At 44.7% G+C, this 16,861-nt stretch overlaps 2 protein-coding genes across 7 annotated transcripts in view; one reads left to right on the forward strand and one right to left on the reverse strand.

Annotated features, from left to right (window-relative positions):
* pcf11 (PCF11 cleavage and polyadenylation factor subunit) overlaps positions 1-5,602 on the reverse strand; it is a 40,384-nt gene extending 34,782 nt beyond the window's left edge. Inside the window, exon 1 of the mRNA XM_070892048.1 lies at positions 5,219-5,602. Within this exon, the coding sequence (XP_070748149.1) occupies positions 5,219-5,386 (168 nt within the window). The 5' untranslated portion in view covers positions 5,387-5,602. The remainder of the gene's footprint in view (positions 1-5,218) is intronic.
* Positions 5,603-5,879: 277 nt separating this feature from the next.
* The window catches only part of rab30 (RAB30, member RAS oncogene family), a 333,798-nt gene continuing 322,816 nt past the window's right edge, over positions 5,880-16,861 (forward strand). For 3 of the 6 annotated variants that reach the window (XM_070892049.1, XM_070892053.1, XM_070892056.1), the window contains exon 1: positions 5,880-6,165. The gene's annotated coding sequence lies outside the window, so the exon portion shown is untranslated. The remainder of the gene's footprint in view (positions 6,166-16,861) is intronic. The other 3 variants (XM_070892050.1, XM_070892052.1, XM_070892054.1) reach the window with 3 other exon arrangements.

Here is a 16,861-nt window from a genome sequence, read left to right on the forward strand (position 1 = left end):
GCAGGATAATGTGGGTTAAAAGTAGTCCAGAACCAAGTCACATCTTTGACATTAGTCTTCTTGCATTTTTCAGTGTTGTTTACAAAAGCAATGTTGCCGATGCTCCAGGCTAGCCTACGTCCATTCCAAGTCAACGACTTAAATTTTCAAAAGCACTGCATTTCATCACCCTCAAGCTTAAATTCCTTACACCAAGATGGACCATTTCAAGATAAAAGCAACATTACAACTCACATGATTTGAAATTTCATTAGGTTTACATCTGTAGGTGCACAATACACCATTACACCATTTGAGAACAAACCACAGAACCACAAGGTATATAATGAAGTATCTTCCAAGATTTAATTTACCATTTGCATCAAAAGCGAGCACGAGATTGACAGTTAACTCATTCACTATGAAAGAGTCCATTATCCACTGCAGTCCCTGGCTTTTAGAAGACAGCATTTGGTATTGCAAATGTGGAGTGGACACAGGCTGTGGCAACAGACCCAACCCAATGGAATTCTGCAGTTCTTGAGTAACTTTTTCTTTTTAACCATGCACACGAACATAATCCTATGTCTTTCAAAATTTAAACATGCATGATTTAATAAATACTTCCATTACAGTTGATTACAAATTACATGCAAAGCAGTTTTACATGCTTTAAATTTTAGTGTCCAGAAATAGAGCTTGCACCATTAATGTTCAATGGTTTGCTGACTTTTCAAACACCACAATAACCACGCCTTGGGTTGTAAATATAAACCATGCAGTAATGTTCTGCAAATGTAGTAAATATTTACAAAGCATGCTAAGGAACCCACAGCTAGCTCACTACTGCACCAGTTTGACTCCAGGAAATCAGAGTCTATTTATGCCATGTCTGGTTTCAGTTTTGAAAAGTTTATTGTAGAACTTGCTTTGGAGTCTATTGATAATTGCTAATGAACAAAATATAAATATCTTCTGTTGAAGTCAAGGGTCTAGCTGCAATGACAGCCATGAAACATTATTGGAAACTGTTTTTCTTTTAAAATTGCATTCAACCAGTCACACGCAACTTTCCCCCAACCAAATTTATTTTGGAATGGAAAGTCTCTGGGAGTAGAGATCAAACAGGCATGACATGACTATAGGCAAATATAATGCACCTGGGAGATGCTTAGAACTAACAAACACCCAACACAACCGGCACCAATTCGCCCTTTTGTAAAATTACAAAGTTCATGATTGAAACATACTTTTGTCATAATTAACACCTGGTCAGGCTATGCTTACTTAATAAAACTACTTGTTTGACTGCTTCCTTCATATGCCCATATTTTATATAATTGAAAATAATTTCCATCACATCCATGAAGCACACGTTATCACTAAAAAAGCCACCGTAATGCCTGAAATCTGCATTTGCAATTAACAGCTCATTTGATTTAATGCGTGGATTTTATGGATTACTATGAATCAGATCCCAAAATCTTGAATGTACTGGATTGCACTGGAATATTGTGATCTGCCACAAATTCTGTTTATCCACCAGTTTTTCAGTGCTTATGCTGTATTGTTCAATCTGATGGATTGCTGAAATAATAGAAGTTCAAGAATATAGCAGCCAGCAGACATTATATCATCTCCGCAATCATCTAAGAGTTGAATGGGAGAAGAAACACCAGAATAAATTTTGGGACTTCAATGCACTGGAGTCCATGTCAAAAAATCGGGGGGTGAGGAGAAAGACATAACTCCCACCTAGTCATTTCTCCCTCTCCAAAGGGGTTGTGCATTTATCCATAAGAGACTGGCAATATTTTTCCAATTACAAAAGCGGAGATGCTAATCAGCAGGATGAAGTGAAGAGAACCATAATATTTACAGAACACAAAATTAATTTAGTTAAGATGTTTAATACGTTACAAAAGTGAATATATACAGGTCACTCCAGTGTTCCACACTAAAGGAGAATCCTATGCCTTTTCCTTTAATAACCCAGTTCCAGATTCCAACAAGCCAAGCTATTCCAACAATGATATACTGAAGGAACTACTGAGGTGTACTGGTCAGCATCTTCTGGTAATGTGGGCTTTTTTAGATACTATTTATTTTCTTAGTGAAATCAAGAAATGGGAATATTAAATTATCAATTCCACCAGTCAGGATTAACCGAGAATTCAAGTGACAACGGCACATGAGTTATGGGTACCATAAAAGTAATGAGTAACATCAAGTTTTATAACTTGGGGTATGGTAGCATAGTGGGTATGTTACTGGTAATCCAGAGGCCTGGACTAATAATCCGGAGGCGGGAGTTCAAATCCCACAACAGTAGCTGGAGAATTTAAAATGAAGTTAATTAAATAAAATCTCAAATTTTAAAAAGCTAGTATCAGTAGTGGTGACCATGATTGGATGAACTATCGGATTATCGTTTTAAAAAAAAAACATCTGGTTCACTAATGTCCTTTAGGGAAGGAAATCTGCCATCCTTACCTGGGCTATATGTGACTTCAGACGCACAGCAATGTGGTTGACTCTTAACTGCCCTCTGAAATGGCAGCTCACCACCAATTTCAAGGGCAATTAATGCTGGCCTTGCCGGCGAAGCCCACATCCCATAAACAAAAAAAAGGGGGCAATTGATCAAACTTGTTCATTTTCAAAACTAAGCGAGTGTTGGTAGTTCAGGACACTTGACAAATTAATGTCAAGGTCATTAAACCATTGCCACATGAAAATGACCACCAGTGGAGTAAATTAACACAAGTCTTTCCAAAGTGCTGAATTAGTTTGCAACAGCATGAGCAGCAGTTGCAGCACTTAAGTTAGTCCAGCTTAAAAATCAAGAGCACTTTCAAGATAACAAAACTGAATGCTTAAGTGGGTCAAGATGTCATAGGTAAGATCAACACTTTTAAAAGCAGCTGAGAAATGACCAAGCACAATAAGCGCACTTATAATAGTTGTACAATTTATAAGTGCTTTGTGGTTTTGCCCCATACTAAGCTTGTTTATTATAAACATGACACCAAAGGGAGTCCCGCTAGACTAGATTCAAGGTACATCTAAATGCTGGATTTACACTACGCAAGAGAACCATTAATGGACCAAGAGTGCTTGATCTCGTCTGAAGCAAGTGCATATTTCATATTTTCAGAACTATGATGGCATCTAAACGCCAACATTTCCAAATGAAGACATTTACCAATATCAACTTACTTACAATGGTGATTTTTAAAAATTATATTTGTTTCAATTAAATTAAGCTTTCTCTCCTGTTTTGTAAAGACAGAAATCTAATTTAAGGTAAATGGAAATAAAAATGATAGGCAAAATGTCCAATTTTGCATTTACACTTTATATTTTGGTTCATGTATGCGCAGAAAATGATGTAATATTACACAAGCTTTCTGGTGACAAAGACTGAACACATCAGCTAAATCCAACCCCTGTATGATGCTCTGCTGCTGTTTTAAGACATCAATAAAATTCGATTAGAGAATTTCTGTCAGTTCATAGAATCATAGAAATTTACAGCACGGAAGGAGGCCATTTCGGCCCATTGTTTCTGCGCCGGCCGACAAAGCTATCCAGCCCAATTCCACTTTCCAACTCTTGGTCCGAAGCCCTGTAGGTTCCGTCACTTCAAGTGCACATCCAAGTACTTTTGAAAATGTGGTGAGGGTTTCTGCATCTACCACCCTTGCAGGCAGCGAGTTCCAGACCCCCACCACCCTCGGTGAAGAAATCTCCCCTCAAATCCTACCAATTACTTTAAATCTATGCCCCCTGGTTGTTGACCCCTCTAAGGGAAATAGTTTTCACCGATCCACGATCTAGGCCCCTCCTAATTTTATACACCTCAATAAAGGTCCCCCCTCAGCCTTCCCTGTTCCAAGAAAACAAACCCAGCCTATGAAATTATTGTTTGAAACAAAAATCTTAAGACAAATATGGAAAACAGTGGTGCATATCCCATATGTAAAAGTTGAATGTGGGTTCAGAAATTGAATCTTCATGGGCTCCTTTTTCATTTCAATAGATCTAAAAAGTTGCAGTTTGACTAAAGAATGTGTCATCTTTCCTTCCTAAAAACATACAAGCCCTTATCTCACCATAAGCATTCAGTTTTGTTTGTGATAAATGTGCTCTTGAACAGAATACCAACGACTGAAACACTGTAATGAAAACCTTGTAAGTCTGTGAAAGAAATAAGACAAAGGAACGTATTTCATTTTTTTTATTAGCATTTTTTCAAATAACCAATCATTTAAACAGTTTACCGCCATTTAGAACATTTAATGAGAAAAAAAACTAAGTGTATCCTTTATTTTTAAAAAGAAACTTAAACTCGCTTTGGCCCGGTTACAAAGTCAAATCCCCAACTACACTATTGTTTTTATTCAATTATCTCAATTTACGTTGGAATATATTAAAGGTGAACTAAAAGGCAAGCAAGACGTGAGCTGTTTAACTAATGATTAAAACGGATTATAATAGTTTAATGGGGCAGCACTTTAAATCAGTCTCTCCGGGGATGCTAACATTTAAGCTATATAAGCACAAACGAACACTGGAAATCTCTGATTTAAACACGCGAAGCTTAACAGGTTTAGTTAACTACGAAGTAATTTAACACCCAACATGGCGTCTCTTGCGGTCTGGGTGCAGCTGCGGCTGGTCTTGCACAACGTCGGATCTTACGTCTCAACTGCAAGCCAATCGCCCAAAGTAAGCTTACACCAGACTCCGTGCCGTGAGTAGAAACAATACACTGGACAGCGGTCCGTGGGGCGGGTGTGGTCCAACAGGGCTCCGGTTAAAATCCATATATATAACCGCCATCGGCTAACATTCCCAGACAGAATATTTAAAAACAAATTACAGGAACAAAAAAAAAAACCCCGCCAACACCAGGGTTACGATATTAAAGACGCGACCAACGTGCTGGATCGGCCCTGCGCTCAGGCGCCGGCGACCCGGGTCGGTTGGAGACGGTGAGCAGACGAGAAGAAAAATCCGCATCATGGCTTTGTGCGTCAGCTCGGCCGGGCTCTGGGCCTCGCCGCCATCTTAATTAACATTACGACACGGACAGGGTGGAGGGGGGTGGGGAGCGAGAGGGAATCTCACCGCATCAGAGTCGACCACCAAACAAAGACTTAAAAAAAAATCTACTCCGAATTTCCTTTTTGTTCAAAAAAAAATTAAAATAAAAACAAAAACTGATTTTAAAAACCTTGGTTATTTGTGCTTCGATTAACTTGACGATTTCCGACGAGTACTTCAGGTTCTCTTCGGCCAGGATGGTCAGGTTGTTGATGTGGGGTTTGCTGTTGAAAGTCAGGTCTTCGAGCGACGACTGATACTCTTTACAGGCGTCCGCCTTGGCCGTGTCTTCCGCCATCGTTGCGTTTTAAATATAAAACTTCCGTTCTCTGATATCTCTTAAACAAAAGAACGTTTTTCCTTGAATATAAATACGTATTTATGCTCTAAATCTATACATGATACAGAAGTCCTTCCTCAAAACAGATGAAAACAACACGAAACTGCCCTCAACAGCTTAACACTTCTATCCTCGCTCCTCTCCTAATACAAAATGGCGGCCGCACCAAGTTAAACTATTCATAAGCGTCACAAGCGAGAGTGATCACAGCCAGAACTCATTGGCTGCCATTGTGATGGGCACAATCCGGCGGCATTTCATTTGTTGCCTCAACGGTGTTAGCGCAAGCATTGTGACGATCCACGAAGTACGACAGCTGATTGGTGGTTCGTGTTTTAGTTCGTGTTTTGCTGTATTCTTCTACTTATGATTGGCTGGAATTCGGCTGGTGGCCAGTGTACGGCTGGAGGCTGACGTGTTTTTGTCACGTGGCCACGTGGATTCCCGGCAAGACCGGATGTCTACATGTGACAGGCCCCAAGTTGCACACGGTCGGTGCTGGAGTAGAGTCATGACAAGGACAGTTTATATTTTACTGATTCAGGGAGACATTTTGTACTGCTCGATGTATTTCAACACTGTATTGATTGTATTTAATAAATTACCAATATCCTTGATTTTTTTATAATCACTCTACATAATATGAGTTTCCCTTTCCATTTTCTTTTTCAGTTCCCTAACTTTACTGCAAAATATTCTCAAAGGAAGTTATTGATGTCACACAGGCGTGGTAACCGGTAAGTTTATTCCCAATGACACAATGCCCTTCTTGTTATTTATTGGGGAAAATACAGTCACCAATATGTGTGTTTTTTTCCATTTTTACATTTATCTGCCAGTAATTTTTCCAATTAGTTTAAAATATAAACTTTAATACCATGTTTTGAGATTTGTTCAACTGTTTTTCCACAAATTCTTTTTCTGGTAAAATAGTTGTATGTAAAGCTTGTATTTTAAATCTTTGGCTAGTCACACACGTTTTTTTTTAAAGCTCTGAAAAATGATTAAAAATACAAATGATCCGATAGCATCTCACATCCAATGTGTTTACTTACATTTCTGGGATGTTTTCCATGTTAAAAGCTCCAAATAAATACCTGGAGCTGGGCACTGATTTTCCTGGTGATAGTCAAATCTTGCAGTTACAGGCCTGGATTTGTGCCCCATTTAGCACTTCAACGAGGCGCAAAAATAATTTTTTGGCCGTGAAACGAAACACACAACATTTTGCGCCCGGGCAGAATTATCAGTAATGGTTTTGCAGTGGCGCTAAAACCTAGCACCCCACCACTGTTTTGACCGTTTGGATGAAGTAAACCGCCTGCATCGCAGCACTAGCACTCCGGGCGGAACTTTTGAGCACATCGCCCGATTTAGCATCTGCCCGCGAACCCGCCAAGAAAAACCGGTCGGACCCAGGGCGCATCAGGCGCTAAGGGCACCATCTTGAAAATGGAGGAGAAAGTCGCAGTTGTCATTGATTAAAAGCATTGGGAGAAGAACGTTGTGTTACTGCATACTTTTGATCGTGAAGTTTGTGCGTTTCTAATTTTAAAAGACAAGGACATTTTAAAAGGTGGGGGCCAGACTATATCGGGAGCCAGTAATCCTGGTGCTATATTCAGCTGGAAGCAGGCGCATTGATTATCATTTTCAACGTAATCGAAGAGGTCGCAGACGTATGGGGAGGAGGAGTTTACAGGGAATATCGTCATACCTGCAGCTCTCAGGCACAATGTGTTAGAAGGCTGCGCTTCCGAAAAGAGGTGGTCATAAAGATATGCCAGCTCATACAGACAGACCTACAGCCTACCAGCGGCAACAGGACTGCATTGACTGTGGAGTGAAGGTGACTGCGGCACTTGCCTTCTATGCTTCCGGCTTCTTCCAGGCATCAGCGGGAGACATATGCTCCATCTTGCAGCATGCTATACATTGCTGCATTCGCCAGGTGACTACTGCACTGTATGCACGCAGGATGGAGTTCATAAACTTCCCAATGACCAAGAAGAGCCAAAGTGAGAGGACTGTGGGTTTTGGGCGATGTGCGTACAGTCAAGGGCACTCTAAATCTTGGAGAAGGCAGCAAATCTTTAGAGAATCCAGAGGTTTACCGAAACCGAAAGGGATTCCACTCCATGAACGTACAGATCGTCTGCAACTATACTCAGCACATCATGGCAGTCAGTGCCCAATATCCAGGGAGCATCCATGATGCTTTCATCTTGTGTGAGAGCAGTGTCTCATGCATGTTTCAATGTCAACCACAAAGCTAGAGCTGGATGTTTGGGGACAAAGGTTATGGCCTCGCCACCTGTCTCATGAACCCCCCCCCCCCCACCCCCGCCTCCGGAACCCTCGGACAGAAGCCAAGCATCACTATAATGAGAGCCAAGCAGCCACACGCAACATCATCGAACAGACAGTTGGAGTGCTCAAGGCTGGAGGCTGCTTATAATACTCCCCTCAGTCGATCTCTGAGTTCATTGTGGTGTGCTGCACAACTTTATCATTAGGGGACAGGAAATGCCAATGGGGAATGCAGGACCACCCCAGGAGAGGGGCGGGGAAGGAAGAGGAGCCTGGAGAGGAACCTGTTAGGTTTAGAATAACTCCACAAGACTGTATATCTTAAGCACAAACTGTTGTGACCTTGGTCTCTTTATTGTAACTCCAGAGTGAGGAGGCAGCATGGTAGACTGCCTTTTATACCTGCTTGCCCAGGGTGTGTAGGTGACCCTTGGGTCTCCCACAGGTGCGCCCCATGGTGGCAAGTCTTACACATTGGTAATGTTTACATACATAACATCATTCCCCCCCTCCCCCAAAGTCTTATGTACGTTATCTACAAGTTGAGGTAATCCGGGGCTCTGCGTTCCCGGGTTGATTGCCTGAGTTGAAGTCCTGGCATGGGTGAGTCGATCAGATCATTGCTGCACTGCGGTGTGGCTGGTCTGATCGAACTGTCGAGCATGGTGGGTCCATTCTCGTGGTTGACCGCGAGGTCGATTGCTGGTTGGGTGTGTGTGGGTGGATCAATGATGGTAATGTCCTCTTCAAACTGTTCTTGGTTGTCAGTGAACCGCCGTTTGGTCTGATCCAAGTGCTTTCTGCACATTTGTCCGTTCAAAAGTTTGACAACACACACTCTATTCCCCTCCTTGGCTAACACATAGCCTGTTATGTCTTGGATAAGGAGTCAGGCTAGATACTGCAAACTCAAAGTAAGTGTGACCGTAGTCCTTTATTACAGATCTCAGAGTGCCTCTCCAGCCTGTGAGGCCTCCTTATTTACAGGTGCTCCCAAGGGATTGTGGAATCCCTTGGGACTCCAGGGGATAAGCCCTCTGGTGGTTAGTCATGGTAATTACAGGTTTACATACATAACCATACTCCCCCCCCCCCCCCCCCCCCCCCCCCGCCCCAGAAAAGTCAGTAGTGTAACTATTTACAATGTGAGTCGATCTGGGCCTTCCTTTCCCTGGTTGATCGTCTCGGTGCAAATGCTAGTGTTGGTGAGTCGTTTGTTGTGCCTTCGCTGGGCTGCTGCGCAGCTGGCCTTGCTGGACTGCTGGGGGTGGTGAGTCTTGCTGTGCTGCTGCGGGTGATGGGTTCTGCTTCATGGTCAACTGCTGGGTCAATTGCCACTTGTGTGTGTGTTGGAGGATCAAAAAAGGTAGAGTATATTGTGGATTCTGGATGGTCCGTAAATCTGAGTTTGGTTTGGTCCAAGTGTTTTCTGCAGGTGAGTCCATTTGCGAGTTTGACCACAAACGCCCTACTCCCCTCTTTGGCCAAAACAGTGCCAGCAATCCACTTGGAACCTTGTCCATAGTTCAACACAAATACAGGATCATTTACTTCAATTTCGCGTGACACATTTGCGCGATCATGATACGTATTCTGTTGAAGCCGCCTGCTCTCTACATGTAGGTCAGGGTGAACTAATGAGAGCATTGTCTTCAGTGCCCTTTTCATGAGCAGTTCAGTGGGAGGGACCCCGGTGAGAGAGTGGGGTCTTGTGCGGTAACTGAGCAGGACTCGGGATAAGCGAGTCTGCAGTGAGCCTTCAGTTACCCTTTTCAAGCCCTGCTTGATTGTTTGAACTGCTCGTTCTTCCTGACCATTGGACACTGGCTTAAACGGGGCAGACATGACATGTTTGACCCCATTGCGGGTCATGAATTCCTTGAATTTGGCACTGGTAAAGCACGGCCCATTGTCACTTACAAGGACATCAGGCAGGCCATGCGTGGTAAACATGGCCCGGAGGCGTTCAGTGGTGGTAGCGGACGTGCTTGCCGACATTATCACACATTCAATCCACTTGGAATATGCATCTACAACCACTAAAAACATTTTTCCCAAGATTGGGCCTGCATAGTCGACATGAACTCAAGACCATGGTTTGGAGGGCCAAGACCATAAACTTAGTGGCGCCTCCTTGGGTGCTTTGCTTAACTGGGAACATGTATTACATTTGTGCACACAGCACTTTAAGTCTGCATCGATACCGGGCCACCACACGTGGGATCTGGCTATCGCTTTCATCATTACAATGCCTGGATGGTACTGTGGGGATCACTAATGAAAGTGTCCCTGCCCTTTTTTGGCACTGTCATGTATCTCACATTACTGTATCTAACTATCTTACCATGCTATACATGACTGTAACTGGATATGACCTGTAACAATAAGCATACCTTACCACCCTTGACCATGTTTTGGAGGGCCATGACCACAGACTCAGTGGGGCCTCCCTTGGTGCATTGCTGAACTGTGAGCAAGTGTTGCATTGGTGTACGCATGACTCTAATTCTGAGTCAATGCTGGGCCACCAAACATGCGACCTGGCGATAGCCTTCATCATGACTATGCCTGGGTGGCTACTGTGAAGGTCGCGTATAAACCTTTCCCTGCCTTTTTTTGGCAAAATGATAGGATTCCCCAATAGGAGGCAGTCCCAATGGATGGACATTTCGTCCTTGCGTCGGTGGAACGGCTTAATTTCGTCTTGCATTTCCCCTGGGACCGCCGACCAGCTCCCATTGAGGACATAGCTTTTTACTTGTGATACCTGGCTAGTCCAGGTCCTGATCTGGTGAGCCGTGATGGGTGACCCCTTGCCTCTCAAAAGCATCCATTACAAGGAGCAAGTCTGCGGGTTGCGCCATTTCCACCTCTGTGGTAGCCGACTGAGGGCATCCGCACAGTTCTCCGTGCCTGGTCTGTGGCGGATTACATAATCATACGCAGATAATGTTGGTGCCCATCTTTGAATGTGGGACGAAGCATTGGTGTTAATACCTTTGCTTTCTGAGAATAACGAAATGAGCGGCTTGTGGTCGGTTTCGAGCTCGAACCGGAGCCCAAATAGGTGTTGGTGCAATTTCTTAACCCCGTATACACATGCTAATGCTTCTTTTTCAACCATACTGTAGGCTTAGCCTTAAATAAGCTTCTGGACGCATATGCAACTGGTTGCAGTTTGCCTGACCCATTGGCTTGCTGTAGCGCACAACCGTCTCCATACGAAGATGCATCACAAGCTAGTACTAAACGTTTACACGGGTCATACAATACAAGTAACTTGTTGGAACATAGCAGGTTTCTGGCAGGTTTCTTGAGCTTTACCCCAAACCCAGTCATCACCCTTGTGTAGCAATAAATGCAGTGGTTCCAGCAAAGTGCTCAACCCCGGTAAATAGTTACCAGAATTGTTGAGTCCCTGGAATGAACGCAGCTCCTCACATTCTGTGGTCTGGGTGCATTCTTGATGGCCTCCGTCTTGGAGTCCGTGGGTCTGATGCCATCCGCCGCAATATTTCTCCCCAGAAATTCGACCTCTGGCAGCAGGAAAACACACTTGGAGCGTTTCAACCTGAGTCGCACTCTGTCCAGTTGCTTGAGAACCTCTTTCAGGCTGTGCAAATGTTCGGTCGTGTTGCGGCCAGTAATCAAGATGTCGTTTTGGAACACCACGGTGCGCGGAACCGATTTCAGCAGACTCTCAATGTTCCTCTGGAGATGGCTGCCACCGAACGAATCCCAAAGGGGCATCTGTGGTATATGAGCAGTCCTCTGTGCGTGTTGATGCACGTCAATCTTTTTGAAGATTCAGCCAGCTCCTGTGTCATGTAAGCAGAGGTTAGATCCAGCTTGGTGAATGACTCCCCCCTGCCCCCCACCCCCGCTAGCGTTGCAAACAGGTCATCCCCTTTGGGTAGTGGGTACTGGTCCTGTAACGAGACTCGGTTGATCGTTACCTTGTAGTCCCTGCAGATTCTGACCGTCCCATCGCTCTTCAACCCGGGAACAATTGGACTGGCCCACTCGTTGAACTCGACTGGCGATATAATCCCCTCTCGTAGAAGTCTGTCCAGCTTGATCTCGACTTTCCCTCGCATCATGTGTGGAACCGCTCAAGCCTTGTGATGAACGGTTCGTGCATTGGGGGCTAGATGGATCTGCACTTTGGCGTCTGTGAAGTTGCCGATGCCTGGTTCGAATAATGACTGGAATTTGTTTAGCACTTGGGCGCGCGAGGCGTCATCCTCCGAAGAAAGTGCTTTGATGTCGTCCCAGTTCCATCCGATCTTTCCTAGCCAACTTCTGCCGAACAGCGTGGGCCATCGCCTGGTACAATCCATAGTGGTAAATCATGCACAGCTCCATCGTACGATACCTTTACTGCCGCACTGCCAATGACTGGTATGAGCTCTTTGGTGTAAGTGCACAGCTTGGTGTGGATCGGACTTAGTTTTGGCCTTTGTGCCTTGCTGCCCCACAGTTTCTCAAAAACCTTCTGGCTCATAATTGACTGACTCGTCCCCATGTCCAATTCCATGGAAATTGGAATGCCGTTTAATTTGACTATCGGAGGGCTTTTGGTGGTGAAGGTATGTACCCCATACACTTTCTCTTCAGCCTCGGGTTGAGTTGCCTCTTTTACTCGTTCAGTGTGATCGGCGCTGGACAGGACATCTTCTGCCAACTCTGCCACGTGGTGAGTCGCAGCACGTCTGCACATTCGCTGGAGGTGCCCCATTGTTCCACAGCCCTTGCACACATAGGGATTTGAATCGACATTGATGGGCTCGATGATTACCCCCGCAGCGCCAACACGGTGCTAATGGATTCGCATTCACGCCTCACGGCGGACTCTGAGTCATCCTAGGTCTGGCCTCTGCGGACATGTAGGTCCTGCCATGTACAGTTCTGCCTGCTGAAGGTGTTATTTTTTGCACAGTACTTGCCGGTGAGTTCTGATGCTGCAATGATATCTGTTTAGTGTTATCGTTCGTGGACATAAAAGCCTGGGCTATCGTGATAGCCTTGCTCAGATCTAGGGATTCGGCGGACAGCAGTTTGCAAAGAATGACCTCCAAGCATGAAAAAGTCCCGCAACACTTCCCCCAAAAATCCAGCAAATACGTACGGTCCCACAAGGCGCCTTAGGTCGGCGACTTAGCTCGCCACGTCCTGGCCCTCGGAGTGGTGCTGCGTATAAAAGCGACACCTGGCCATCAAGATGCTCTCCTTCAGCTTGAGGTGTTCCCGAACTCTTCATATGTCTTGTCTGTTGGTTTCGTCGGTGCTAGCAGATATTTGATGAGGCCATGTATAGTGGACCCACAAACGGTGAGGAGAATCACCCTGCGCTTGATTGCGGTTTCTGCCTTTTCCAGCTCGTTGGCCACGAAGGTTTCCCAATCATCACCCTCAACAAATCTCTCAAGAATACCAACGGCAGCCATAACTACGTGAAAGTTTGTGATCTGTTACTCGTCGGCAATTGTTATGTTTAAAATAACTCCACAAGACTGTATATCTTAAGCTCAAACTGTTGTGACCTTGGTCTGTTTATTGTAACTCCAGAGTGAGGAGGCAGCATGGTAGACTGCCTTTTATACCTGCTTGCCCAAGGTGTGCAGGTGACCCTTGGGTCTCCCACAGGTGCGCCCCCTGGTGGCAAATCGTACACATTGGTAATGATTACATACATAACATCACCCATACCACCACCACCCCCACCACAACCACAGGGGAGGCATTGTGGAAATTTCGCTGCTGCAAAAGACTTACATCGGCAGCTCATAATTCAATGCTTTGCTTGAAGAGTGGACTGCACGGTTGAGCATTGCCTGGCAACTCTATCCCACCATATTGACTATTCCCCCTCTATTCTGCAAATAAGACACGACACAAGAATGGTTAAGGTGAAGAAAATAATTTATTAAACATTGTAAACTTTGTAAACTTAATTGCGAAACTTTAATAAAATAACATAAATTAGCTGCATCCAGCAGTGTGATCATTCAATAACAGCATTATGAACAACATAAATCAGAACATAATAATAAAACATAGGATGCATCAACAACATAATGCAGCAACCCCTGCCCCACTATTTTTTACTACCGGCTTTCCCCCCGTTCCCCTCCCTTGCTTGCTGCTCCTAACCCAAGTAGTACCAAGATGGCGTGCAGCAACATTGCCAGAGCGCTGCTGTGTTGGGATTAGAGACAATGGAGACACCGCCTGGGGACACACTGGACGAGCTTGTGGTGTGTAAGGCCTGGCTTCTCACTGGCGAGCCTCTTCATCGGCGTCGACAGTCACAGGTGGTTTAGGTTTGGGTCTGACACTGGGGAACGCAGAGAGTATGGTGGGAAGGTTTATGGATTGCATCAATTAGTGATGCAATAGTTAGGAAAGATATTAGCTTGGATGATGTGGAATCTATATGGGTAGAGCTGCAGAACACCAAAGGGCAAAAATCGTTAGTGGGAGTTGTGTACAGACCTCCAAACAGTAGTAGTGATGTTGGGGAGGGCATCAAACAGGAAATTAGGAGTGCATGCAATAAAGGTGCAGCAGTTATAATGGGTGACTTTAATATGCACATAGATTGGGCCAGCCAAACTGGAAGCAATACGATGGAGGAGGATTTCCTGGAGTGCATAAGGGATGGTTTTCTAGACCAATATGTCGAGGAACCAACTAGGGGGGAGGCCATCTTAGACTGGGTGTTGTGTAATGAGAGAGGATTAATTAGCAATCTCATTGTGCGAGGCCCCTTGGGGAAGAGTGACCATAATATGGTGGAATTCTGCATTAGGATGGAGAATGAAACAGTTAATTCAGAGACCAGGGTCCAGAACTTAAAGAAGGGTAACTTTGAAGGTATGAGGCATGAATTGGCTAATGATACTTAAGGGGTTGACTGTGGATGGGCAATGGCAGACATTTAGAGACCGCATGGATGAATTACAACAATTGTACATTCCTGTCTGGCGTAAAAATAAAAAAGGGAAGGTGGCTCAACCGTGGCTATCTAGGGAAATCAGGGCTAGTATTAAAGCCAAGGAAATGGCATACAAATTGGCCAGAAATAGCAGCGAACCTGGGGACTGGGAGAAATTTAGAACTCAGCAGAGGAGGACAAAGGGTTTGATTAGGGCAGGGAAAATGGAGTACGAGAAGAAGCTTGCAGGGAACATTAAAGCGGATTGCAAAAGTTTCTATAGGTATGTAAAGAGAAAAAGGTTAGTAAAGACAAACGTAGGTCCCCTGCAGTCAGAATCAGGGGAAGTCATAACGGGGAACAAAGAAATGGCAGACCAATTGAACAAGTACTTTGGTTCGGCATTCACTAAGGAGGACACAAACAACCTTCCGGATATAAAAGTGGTCAGAGAGTCCAGTAAGGAGGAGGAACTGAGGGAAATCTTTATTAGTCGGGAAATTGTGTTGGGGAAATTGATGGGATTGAAGGCCGATAAATACCCAGGGCCTGATGGACTGCATCCCAGAGTACTTAAGGAGGTGGCCTTGGAAATAGCGGATGCATTGACAGTCATTTTCCAACATTCCATTGACTCTGGATCAGTTCCTATCGAGTGGAGGGTAGCCAATGTAACCCCACTTTTTAAAAAAGGAGGGAGAGAGAAAGCAGGGAATTATAGACCGGTCAGCCTGACCTCAGTAGTGGGTAAAATGATGGAATCAATTATTAAGGATGTCATAGCAGCGCATTTGGAAAATGGTGACATGATAGGTCCAAGTCAGCATGGATTTGTAAAAGGGAGATCATGCTTGACAAATCTTCTGGAATTTTTTGAGGATGTTTCCAATAAAGTGGACAAAGGAGTACCAGTTGATGTGGTATATTTGGACTTTCAGAAGGCTTTCGACAAGGTCCCACACAGGAGATTAATGTGCAAAGTTAAAGCACATGGGATTGGGGGTAGTGTGCTGACGTGGATTGAGAACTGGTTGTCAGACAGGAAGCAAAGAGTAGGAGTAAATGGGGACTTTTCAGAATGGCAGGCAGTGACTAGTGGGGTACCGCAGGGCTCTGTGCTGGGGCCCCAGTTGTTTACATTGTACATTAATGATTTAGACGAGGGGATTAAATGTAGTATCTCCAAATTTGCGGATGACACTAAGTTGGGTGGCAGTGTGAGCTGCGAGGAGGATGCTATGAGGCTGCAGAGTGACTTGGATAGGTTAGGTGAGTGGGCAAATGCGTGGCAGATGAAGTATAATGTGGATAAATGTGAGGTTATCCACTTTGGTGGTAAAAACAGAGACAGACTATTATCTGAATGGTGACAGATATGGAAAAGGGAAGGTGCAACGAGACCTGGGTGTCATGGTACATCAGTCATTGAAGGTTGGCATGCAGGTACAGCAGGCGGTTAAGAAAGCAAATGGCATGTTGGCCTTCATAGCGAGGGGATTTGAGTACAGGGGCAGGGAGGTGTTGCTACAGTTGTACAGGGCCTTGGTGAGGCCACACCTGGAGTATTGTGTACAGTTTTGGTCTCCTAACTTGAGGAAGGACATTCTTGCTATTGAGGGAGTGCAGCGAAGATTCACCAGACTGATTCCCGGGATGGTGGGACTGACCTATCAAGAAAGACTGGATCAACTGGGCTTGTATTCACTGGAGTTCAGAAGAGTGAGAGGGGACCTCATAGAAACGTTTAAAATTCTGACGGGTTTGGACAGGTTGGATGCAGGAAGAATGTTCCCAATGTTGGGGAAGTCCAGAACCAGAGGTCACAGTCTAAGGATAAGGGGTAAGCCATTTAGGACCGAGATAAGGAGAAACTTCTTCACCCAGAGAGTGGTGAACCTGTGGAATTCTCTACCACAGAAAGTAGTTGAGGCCAATTCACTAAATATATTCAAAAGGGAGTTAGATGAAGTTCTTACAACTCGGGGGATCAAGGGGTATGGCGTGAAAGCAGGAAGGGGGTACTGAAGTTGCATGTTCAGCCATGAACTCATTGAATGGTGGTGCAGGCTAGAAGGGCTGAATGGCCTACTCCTGCACCTATTTTCTATGTTTCTATCACCTGCCCAAGCTGAAGCAGAATTTGTGCCTGTGATGCGCCATATTCCGCAAGGTTTCGTGCCGCACTC

The sequence above is a fragment of the Pristiophorus japonicus genome, chromosome 10, assembly GCF_044704955.1.
Source record: "Pristiophorus japonicus isolate sPriJap1 chromosome 10, sPriJap1.hap1, whole genome shotgun sequence".
Taxonomy (NCBI): domain Eukaryota; kingdom Metazoa; phylum Chordata; class Chondrichthyes; family Pristiophoridae; genus Pristiophorus; species Pristiophorus japonicus.